The sequence below is a fragment of the Lygodium microphyllum genome, chromosome 13, assembly GCF_053477565.2.
Source record: "Lygodium microphyllum isolate KBCC chromosome 13, Lygodium_microphyllum_v1.1.10, whole genome shotgun sequence".
In the NCBI taxonomy this organism is placed as follows: Eukaryota; Viridiplantae; Streptophyta; class Polypodiopsida; order Schizaeales; family Lygodiaceae; genus Lygodium; species Lygodium microphyllum.
This window is the reverse complement of record NC_141147.1, coordinates 145,109,494-145,121,112: the sequence shown is the minus strand read 5'-3', so window position 1 is coordinate 145,121,112 and position 11,619 is coordinate 145,109,494. Positions and strand designations below refer to the sequence as shown.

Sequence of the window (11,619 nt, the reverse complement as noted above, 5' to 3'; positions counted from 1 at the left end):
CCCACTACTTCGCATGTCTTTAGTGTTGAGTTGAAATTTTTTATTCCTTATCTTATTATAAGTTTATGGTTATCTTAATTTCTATATGGGATTCTCTTGAAAAGCTTGTCTTATTTTTTTGAAAAATAATCTAGTAAGAACGATACCCTCTCAATTTTCTTTCACTACAAGGATATAAGGCTATAGCAACAATCATTTGCGGCGAGCAATAGCGGTGTCGCTATAAGCGTCGCATTTGTGACACAAATAGCGACGGTACCCAAACAAAAATATGTGGGCTGAAACCCGAGCATGTCATTTTGTGTGCATTCACGAAAGAGAGAGCGAAAGGGAGAATGAGAGGGAGAGTGAACATCTTGCATTTGAGAGGGAGAGGAAGAGAGAGAGGGAAAAAGAAGGCTTCTCACCGCTACCACCGCCGTTTGCAAAGAAGAGGAGGAGGTGTACGGAGGGCGAAAAGGAGCCGCCGTTGCAAAGAGGAGCCTCCAAACCCTTCTTCTAGCCTTTACAGTGAGTTCATTGTCCATTCTCACTTTGCTTTTGTGTTTTCTCTCTCTCTTTTACTTTTTTTTGGTATAATTTGTGTGTAATGAGAGAGGGAGAGGAAATGAGAGAGAAAGAGAGGGAGAGGGAGAGGGAGAGAGAGGGAGAGGGAGGAAATGGGAGGCAAAGGGAGAGGAAGAGGGAGGGAGTGGGAGGGAGAGAGAAAGAGAGGGAGAGAAAAAGAGAAAAGGAAATGAGAGAGGGAGAGGAGAGAGAAAAACCATTAAATATAATAGGGAAAGAGAGAATGAGAGGGAGAGGATGAGGGAGGGAGAAGAAATGAGGGAGGTACACTACAACATATACATGCTATAACGACGTTTTCTTTATATATAAAAAATATCCCCGTCGTCGGTATTAGCATCGGTATTAGCGTCGCTACAAAACTATTGCTATTTGCCTCACTATTTATCGACGCTAATACTGACAAAATTAGCGACGAAAATAGTGACAATTACAGAGGAATTTTCGACGCTAATACTAACAATTGCAGAATTACTTTATGACACTGATACTGACGGGCAGAGAATAATTTTTTTTTGTGGCAGAGTTGCAGATGCAGCCCTGCCACAGTTAGAGCCACATAGGGCTAAGAGACAATTCGTGCTCTGTCAAAGAAGTTAGACAATCGATCCCAAATAATGACAAGACTTTGCAAACAAGTACTTTCATGACATTAATTAACACAAATGTGCACTGCATTGATAAAGAAAATAACAGAACTTAAATTGAGAAGTACTACTGCGATAAAGCAAATATGGAGTCATGCTACAACATAGAAGTCCGAATCATATACACTTTGCTAGTACACATGGAGGATAGAGGCCATAAGGCCTTACATAATACAAGATGGGGAGTAATCCTATGTAGCCTAATCTGCTCTCTATGACTCATCCACATTAGAAAACTCCTCTCGTTGTAGTGGCATATCGAAGGGAGTCTGCAATAGCAAATACATATATAATTGTGAGTACCAAATACAAACTGACATATAATGATAGATTTCTCAAATTAGGAATGATATTTATTACTATTTACCGGTCCTCCGCGAGCATAGAGCTTCTCGATCAGGGCACTCAAGCCATGTTTCTCCCCATATGTCACCTCTAGTGCGGTCAGGTCGCGATTCGTAAAACCTTGTTGTGGCACACAAACATTGAAAAACAACGTACTTGAGATTCATGTTTGAAATACATATATCAACATGGATGTCATTAAATTAGAGTACTCTACCCTATTAATACTTGCGAAATCTGCTAGAAATGTTGCGTGGCCGCTGCTTCCAAGGTGATGCACTGATCTTGCATCCAAGCGTGCCCTTGCTGCGTCCTTCTGCTACTTCCACTTGTCTGGAGTGGATGTCGCCTCATCCTGGAGATTACTCCAGTCCTTTGATCCAGCCACTCCGACTTCGATTTGCCCTGCTTGACTGCTTCGCGTGCATCAGACCACCTATGCGACTGATAGTCACGTATAGGCGTCATCATCCACCCTCTCGAAAATCTATCATTGCTAGAGGACTGAGGGAACTCTCGATACAATGTATCGATTATGTACTCCTTGTTGGCATCTGGGATCTCCTTCCACTTGTCTCTAACGTTGTGCCAAAATACTTGTTGGCACAACGCATGCATCCTAGAGATGACAGCTTTTCCATCATCATTCATGTATAAATAGCCAAAGGCCTTATCTATGAGATATGAGTAACCTACAAGATTTTTCAAACGGGTACTTTCATAACATTAATACAAATGTGTCAAACACAACTTGAATTGATAAGTGCTACTGCAAAAAAGGATGTGAAAATACATGCCTGGAGGAGTGGGTTTCGTATACTTCTTGTCGGCCTTGGGAGTGATCGCTGGGGTGCATGAAGGAGTGGGAGCAGTAGACGTTTGCCCGCCACTGCCAGTGAAAGATGGTGTCAACTCCTTGGTGGAAGTGCGAGTGGGAGAGACTACATTTGTATCCCCACAACAAGAGCTATCTCCTCCTCGACTACGTGACTCTGAAGCAAAGCGAGACCTGCTACTGTGTCTACTGGAGAATCGAAGCATCGGACCGTCTAGAGTTTGCCGATCGTGCTGAGGTGGAATGGGAAAGCTGTGCATCGAATCTATCTCTGACCCATGCTAGCTGCTCCAGTGAGAAATGTGCTAGCATCACATTAATGTCATCATCTGTAAAATCCCGACTCATCCTGCCGTCCATGCCCAAATCCTAAACCTGCACATACAAGGAAAAATAAGTCAAGTAGATAATGAATTGCAAGATATAATAAAACTAAGACTTCATTTTAAAATAATTAAAAAATTAGATAATACAAAACACCATACTCAAAAAACATACAAACTGTCCTAACCAATTTGCAAAAAGTGGTAGTGCTGTAGTGGGAGGAATGTTTTGATCGAGTCACTTTTGTTTAGGGTTCCACAATCTCATCTTGACATAGCTCAATATACACCAGGAGATCTATACAAAATTCCTCACAAAATGAGGACTTTACTTCATTTTCAAAAAACCCATCCTCTATCTCCATAGGTGAGATGTCTTGGTCCTCCAGGCGGTTCATCCTAGTATCTTGCATGCCTTCTGTCATTGCCGCTATTAAAGGTGTTTCTTCTACGATCTGTACGGGGGTTCTGGAAAACACGGGGATACTCTTAAATGTCATGGGAACAACATACCACCATTGAGATTATTGTGGATTAGGAAAAAAGACAACCTAATCCATATTACGATTAGTATAAAAGTCCACTTTGAGATTGCTAAAGCACGTGAAGTATTAGGGACTCTTACCTGCTCACAGTGATTTGGCAAAACAAATGTATCACTTAAATCGGTCCACTTCTTCGTTGAGTCAATCTCAACAAAGCCACTTGGCCCTCGCCGAACAGTTGCACCTACTCCTTCGAGAGTAACCTTGAACCATTGCACATCAAATATGGTCATGGAGAAACTTCGATAGTCCACTGCAAGGATACTCTGTAAACATCCGAAATACTCCATCTCTGCAACTACACAGTTTGGATCTGTGGCCCGTCGTCGGCTTTCGTGCTCAAACATTGCCATCACTCCACAGTCCATTATTGAGCGTAACTTGTCGATGTGCTCTAATCTGAAATGTCGTCCACATGACCATGCTGCACTATGGACCTGATACTGGGAGAAGAACAAGTATATTACTTGCGATTTGCAGTATAGATTGTAATTTCTTGGGATTGCATCCATACCTTGGGATTGCATCCACGTGAGAAGTCCAACTCTTCTTCAGTAACTGTTTCTCCATCTTGAGATGCTTTTGTTAGGGCCTCATGTAGCCATCTAGTGGACATGAGTAGAGGCATCTCCTCTAAGCCCTTCGGATATCGAATGGGCCGTTGCCGCGTACTCCGTCAAAAGTCAGATCTTGTAGACTCTCACTCAGCTTGAGCATCCTCATACCGTTGCAGCCACTTCTCCATCGTAGGGCTATGCAACATACAAAATCGGTTCACCTTGGACTCCATGGATGCATCCATCTTCTTCGCTATTCCGTTTCCCATTAGGACATCTCCATTCAGACAATCATCCTCCTTAAGTGATCATATGAAGCCTTTGTCTCGGTCCACAGTGGACAACCACTCAGAAATGTACACCAAGGCCTCCGACACTAACCAACCTTCAGCCATGCTATCCTCAGGACGAGCACATTGTCGCACAAATCCCTTTAAGGTCTTCATGAACTGTTCAAGGAAAAACATCCATCGACTATGGACTGGACCTGCAATCTACAATTCATCTACAATATGCACTAGAAGATGGGTTTGTATCGTGAGCATGCTAGTGGGAAGATACTTCTCCAAAAGACAAGCAGTCTCTACTGCCATGCATTTCGCGGATTCAATCAATGATGTGTGAATCTCTTTTTGGGAGACAAACTGAACCAACTCAGACAATTTGTAAATGGCTATCCGTACCTCTGATGTCACAGACCCCGCAATTGCGATCAGCAATACGAACTGTGAAAACCATGTAATTAATATTGTGTATAAACAAATGGATATTCTAAAATCTAATATGCAGAATCATGCCATACGAAGCCTCATACCGTACATACCTGACACATCTTATGCCAATCATGGGATTTGAGTCCTGTGAGTTGGTCATTCTTTGTGAATGCTGTCTTGAGAGAATGCATTAGGGCAATCGGTGTGCGAAAGGACTTGATGTTTTCCTTTACTTGTCGCACTTCATTGCCAGACAAAACACAAGGAGTGCGCGGCAATTGCACTCGACCGTCGACGCCACTTACAGGCCAATATGGTTCTATCTTTCCCACTACTTTCAAATCCATCCTCGCTCCTAGTGTGTCTCGCTGCCCACTGAGGTTGTCCCATAGCAAGCTACCCACATTCTTAAAAATGTGCATGGGATCTAAAAGGTGGTTAATTTTCAATTTTTTCCAATAAGTCAGCTCATAGAAATTTGAGAAGCGTCGCATTCCACTGGGAAGCGAGTCTTGGTCCACCATCCTGTGATCAAACCAGCTCAGTGTGTTCATTCTTGCAGGAGGGTGACCAAGAAATCCTTCTCTCATGACATGACCCTCTGGCAAAAAAACCCGATGTCCCTCAAACACCATCTTCTTCATAGATTTTGACATACGAGAATCCAACCTTGGTCCACACAGAGGACATGCATGGTAACCTGACGTGACTAGCCCTACAGAACACACATGTACAATGAGGCATGTCATAACACCAACATCACTCAAAGAAAACTAGCAAAATAAGAAAACATGCTTTACCTAAGCATTCTCCATAACTTGGAAAGTCATGCATGGTCCACATAAGAATTGCTCTTATAGTTGTGGATCGCCTACCAATATGTTTGCTCATGTCCTCCACTACAATTCCCTCCCACAACTCCTTTAGCTCATCAATCAGTGGAGAGCGGTAGACATCTATATTCTTGACTTTGTATCATCCAGGCACAAGCAAGCTGAGCAAAAGGTGTCCTTTCTTGGTGGAAAGCCATGGCAGTATATTGTAGTTAACAAGGACCATGGGCCATACACTATAGGAGGTGGAACGTAAACCAAAAGGATTTACCCCATCCATGGCAAGACCGAATCATAGATTCCTCGCCTCCTTTGCAATGTCAGGGAAAGTTTTTGTAATGTGATGCCATGCTTTTGAGTCAGCTGGTGTACGCACGCTGTACACCATTAGTGGATCGATTTTTCGCATGCCATGTAGTCAAATTTGCAAAACTCTTGGTCCGAAAAATGTGACGAACACGCGGTATTAGCGAAAAGTGCCTCGAAACCTTATGCGAAATAGTCTGTCCTTGCAAGTCATTTCGATACCTGTTCGCACCGTACTTGGGACATGTGGCCAACAATTCAAACTCTCTGCGGAAGAGAACACAATCATTGGGGCAAGCATGAATGCAATTATAATCCATGCCTAGCTTTCGCAGCACTTGTCTTGCATCATCACGAGACTGAGGCATTGTGTTTTGGGTGGGCAAAATGTAAGATTTCAACGTTCTACAAATTGCAATGAATTACGTTATTAGAGTACTACATAGCACATTTTAATGGTTTTCAATAAAGAATCTTACACATCATAATATACCTGAATAGCTCTGTCACACTCCCATTGCTCCATCCATTCTTTGTTTGTATGCTCAACAATGCAAGAAGTGTCTTCAAAACGGATACCCGACTCCCATCATACAATGGAATGACAGCCTCCGCCATTAAAGAATCTTGGGATTCTGAGTCCGTCGGAAGCAATGATTCGATCATGTCCTCTAACTCGGGCTCCAAAAAAGTAGGAGGATCGTCCATGTCTCCAGCATTCTCACCCATAGAAGGGGGTTGAGAGTTATTACCTTCTATGAGATAGTTAGTTATCTCACTACAAAAAGGCCTCATAGACGCACATTTAGACGCAATTTTTGAATACAGAGAAAAACTTACGGGCGTGTCTATTCACCCATCTATTTGCGCATCTATCATTCCGTGTCTATAATCGCATGTATCAACGAATTTACACGCACAAATAGATGCACGATAGATGCACATATACACGCGCATATAGACACACTGGTAGACGCGCTTTTACAAGCACTGATAGATGCGAACGAAAAACAAAAAATGTCATTTTCTTTAAAAAGATATTTAATTTTTTTTTAAATTTGAATTATCAAGCGTGTGTATAAGCGTGTGTAGTCTACATTATAGACGCGCGAATAAACGCGAATTACCTACAATTTAGATGCGCTGATAGACGCGCAAAACAAAACCACATGCTCTCTGGGTTTTTTGTTCCCCTCGCATACATCATATTGTGTATTTGGGAAAAAGAAAATGTATCTTACGGGCATGAGAATTGAAAGTAAAAGTCCATGTATTCATTATATATCAAAGCATTTACAAGGGAAGTTTTGAGTGCTTGCGACCTAAAGCGTGGCCGCAAGAAGTAGGCTCAAAGAGATATCATACATATACAAGAAAAGAAGGCCTCATGAGGAGGTATGGTGCTCCTCTACGAATCTGAAGAGGAAACACCCTCGCTAGTACCACCATGGCTACTAGTGTCGCTATCCCCCTCCTCGCTATGCTCCACATCCGGATTCGCCTACACACACAAAAGATCAGGGTTGTTTACATAGATAAGGTGGAGAAAAAGTTATAATTAGTTATACTTTTAATAGGAAAGTAAGAAAAACATACCTCCTCTGGCTGTCGAATCCTCATGGCCCGGTTGTATTGGTCCTCAGTGATGAGACCCTCCTCATAAAAGTGAAGCCATGTCGCTGCGCGGTTATGGCCTCGATGGTAACCTACCTCTCTAGGGGTAGGTGTCCTACCAACGATGGTAGTCTGTAAAACATTTAGAGATATACAAACAATTAGACGTCACAATATATTAGACTAAAATATATAAAGAATTTAAAGAAATATAAATTTAAAAAAAATAGAAATCAAAATATACTTACAAACTCTGCCTCCCATGACACTCTGCCGCCTGATCCGTAATGCGACGATCCCATTGTTTCCATTTGGATCCGTCGCACCTATGCGTGCTGGCGACTCTTCACTTTCTCAGCTGCTTTCTTCTTGGCTTTCTTCCACTCTACGCGGTGGCACATAGGTGGTTGGTTGTAGGCTGCACGCCCCTCCTCCAGCCTCCGCAGTGAGTCCCTGGCCCATGTCATGAGGTGGGATCTTTTGTTGTGAAGCATATCCCTCACTTTTGTACATCCCCAATCATCTGAGAATCGCTGACCCTCAGGATTTGGGTACCTCCTATGGACTGCCCTCAATACCTCCTGCCACAAGCCGCTTTTTTTATTTTTGAAGGCAATGAAACAATCTTTATACGTTGCATGCACGATGCTCCTCATGTACGCCATTACATCCCTTCCCTCATCATCATGAAAGATGCCACCAGTATCTGTAACTCTATAGTAATGGCGTACAACCTCCTCTACATGATCTACTAGTGAGGGTGATCGCTCCCCACCTCCTAGGCAACCCCCACACAACCCTCGTCCTCCCCCTCGACTCTCCCTCCTCCCTCTCTGTCGATTGCCCTCAGCCTCGCTGGACACACGAGCTTCTGCAGATGCACGTGCTTCAGCCGATGGACGTGGAGTACCTACAAATGGAGTACCTGCATATGGAGTACCTGTATGTGGAGTACCTGCATGTGGAGTCTGGGAAGTAGTGCCAGGCAAAGACGCCACAGGCGTCCCAGACATGACACTGAACACCTCGTCCACTGTGGGAGAGCGGCCAAGGTGTCTAGTCATCTTTTTCATGAAGTCTTCCCTACTAGGGAAACCTCCAAAAAATGCATTGACCCCCTTGCCAAAGGAGGCCAATGTATCATTCATGCGATCCACATCTAGGTCATTGCTAGATGAACTAGGATACGACATCTGTAAAAAAAACACAAGAAAAATACAAATTTATTTGCATACAAAAAATCATATATTACCTACATTTTCAAAGAGCTTTCTTTAGACATTGAGCATAACACTCAAGTGCTAATGCTTCTCTTAAACAAGAAAACTGATAAACACAAACATTGGATACTACACATACATATCATTGCACCCTTAATCTTCTCTATGGATTTTTCAACTACCTAGAAAAATGATTTACACACTATGCTTCCCAATAGTTTGTTTTGTTTCAAAAAGTCGGTTGAGATGAGATGGCTTAAGACAAAAGAGATGTAGAATAAGGCTAGTGCTCATATATGGCACATCCATGTTACAACTATACTTTAAAATTAATAGCTATCGTAGCAAAAGGATAGATCCCCACTAAGGACAACTCTTTAGAAGGGTAAACATAGAAAAATTGTCCACTTTTAACATAATGGCACACTTATACTCATAGCCCTCATGAAGAAACATAGAGGTCATACTCTTTGTCATGAAGCACTAAGCTCTTCATTCAAGGATCACAAACAAAGAGCGTTAACATACCACTCCTTTTGCAACTCCACAACAAGTGAAAATATTGAGTCACACTATTACATAATGATGTTTTATGTCGATTACATTGCATTGCTACTCACATCACTATGATACATCACTTGTACATGGCTTGCAACAATGGGGTTTGTGCAACTTAAGTGATTAGAAGTGCATTATTTAGGAGATGTTGTTTAACATTGACCAATGCATCAATGAAATGACAATGTTACTTAAGCAATATTTGTAGCAAATGAAAATGTGAGAGTAACCCACCATTTTTTTTGTTCCTCCTAGCCAATGTGCCATGCTTTCTCTTTCTTTCTCTCTCTCTCTCTCTCAATCATACAAACTCTCTCTTTCTTTCTCTTTCTAAAAAATATACGCCCAGCGCGTCTATCTGCGCATCTAAGATGCAGCACAGACGCACTGTCGGATGCGCATCCAAGGTCAATGCACATGTATAATCACATGTAGACTGCAGGTCAACATTCTATCCAGCGCACGTATCATCGCGTATACACTGCAGAGCACACACGCCAGCACACGTGCTCTAAGACGCACCCTCAGACGCTCTGAGAGGAAACAATTTTCTGTGCAATGCGTGTATCATCACGTGTACACTGCAGAGCACATGCGCCAGCACACGCGCTGTAAGACGCACCCTCAGACGCTCTGAGAGGAAACAATTTTCGCGTCTATGTCTACGTCTACACTGAGATGTAGACGCACTATCAGACGTGCTTGGTCGGTCGATCTTAGGCCGACGACCGCCATTGACGATTTACATAATGCAATACATAATGGAATCACAAATCCTAAATACACAGACAGAGTAGAGAGAGGAAGAGAGAAACAGAGAGAGAGAGAGAGAGAGAGAGAGAGAGAGAGAGAGAGAGAGAGAGAGAGAGACTCACCTTGGGTGTTTGGTGTGGCGGGTGGTGGCGCTTCTCCTTCTCCTTCTTCCTCTCCTTGGTAAGTTACCCTCCCTTCATGCTTGTTTACTTGCTTGCTACTTCTTCTTGTTCTCCTCTTTCTTGTTCTCTCTTTCTTCCTCTCCTTGGCTTTCCTTTTTCCCTTCTTGTGTGTTTGAAATGAAAGAAGAGATGAGTCATAAGGAGGTGACGCATGAAGAGACTAGGTGAGGCATGAAGAGACTGCATATCGGCTAAACTCAAGCTTCAGAACCGCAAAAAACGCAGAAAAGGAAAGGCGCAGTTTGAAAAGAAATGATTTAAGTATGGTTTGAATTTTGACATGTGCGTCTATTTTCGCGTGTATATGTGCGTCTTGTTGAGAGAAAGAGAGAGTACGAGAGAGATACACAAGACATGCTCCCAAAGAACGATTCATATTGATGTAGAGTTAGTATATATAGGTGAGACCCAAGTCAAGTGAGAGATGATATATATAGTTGTAACATCCCCACTCAAACAAAGGTCTCTAGCTGCGAGTGAAAAAACCCTTGGGGAGAACAAGGGAAAAACCCGAGCCCCTACACATACCTACGATACAAAAATGATTTACTATAAAGTTTTCTTGAATACAATGATACATGCCTCAATCAGTGAGACAAGAACTTGAAACAATACCAAGTTCATGTCTTAATGAGCTAAAGCGAGCTTCACTAAGAGCTTTTGTGAAGATGTCTACAACCATTTGATCACTGGGACAATGCTCCACCATAATGGAACCTTTCTTGACTTCATGTCCAACATAATGATAATGAATAGCAATATGCTTTGATTTACTATGTTGTATATAGTCTTTGGTAAGACTAATAGCACTTTGGTTATCGCATCGAAGAGGTGTACTAGATGATGAAGGATGTCCCAAATCTGCAAGTAGTTGTCGAAGCCAAACTAGCTCACGAGCTGCTAATGATGCAGCAACATATTCGGCTTCAGTTGTAGAAACCGCAACACATCGTTGTTTCTTGCTGGACCAAGAAACCAAACATCCATTTACAAAGAAACAATTCCCACTTGTAGATCGCATGGATAAGTGTGAACTTGCCCAATCAGCATTTGTATATCCAATAAGGTCAAGAGAAGTTGAAGAAGATAAAGAAGAATCCTCTCGATGACGATAAATAAGACCAAATTCCTTAGTACCCTTGAGGTACTTAAGAATACGTTTTGTAGAACTCCAATGAATAGTGGAAGGAGAAGAAAGATACTGTCCCAAAAAATTAGCTGCAAATAAAATATCTGGTCTTGTGTTTAAACCAATAAATTGAAGACAACCAACAAGATTAGCAAAAGGTTGATGAATGGCTGATTCTTCATTGCATGTTGTAGATGTACCCTTGGTAGAGCTTGAAAGAATGGGAGTGTTAGCAGAGTGCGCATTTGTCAACCCAAACTTCTTAACAATATCATTAATAAACTTTGTTTGGAGAAGAAGAAGAATGCCTTGTTGTCGGTGTCGTTGAACTTGAATACCCAAACAAGAATGTATCTCACCAAGATCCACCATTTCAAATACACTCGATAAAAGCTTCTTCATAGCATCCAAGAAAGCAATATTATTTGACACAATAATAGTATCATCAACATATAGAGCAAGAATAATAAAATATATGTCCTCCCTTTTGAT

General features: G+C 42.1%; 1 protein-coding gene and 1 long non-coding RNA gene across 2 annotated transcripts in view; both read right to left on the bottom strand.

The window, feature by feature from the left end:
- Positions 1-1,310: 1,310 nt before the first annotated feature.
- Positions 1,311-2,241, bottom strand: LOC148027310 (uncharacterized). The gene is made up of 3 exons (XR_015692805.1): positions 1,788-2,241; positions 1,582-1,679; positions 1,311-1,483 (listed from the first exon to the last, which is right to left on the bottom strand). It is a non-coding gene; the product is annotated as an uncharacterized LOC148027310 (long non-coding RNA).
- A 123-nt stretch (positions 2,242-2,364) lies between these two features.
- LOC148027309 (uncharacterized) overlaps positions 2,365-11,619 on the bottom strand; it is a 30,552-nt gene continuing 21,297 nt past the window's right edge. The window contains exon 11 of the mRNA XM_087691885.1: positions 2,365-2,769. Coding sequence (XP_087548011.1) covers positions 2,764-2,769 — 6 coding nt within the window. The 3' untranslated portion in view covers positions 2,365-2,763. The remainder of the gene's footprint in view (positions 2,770-11,619) is intronic.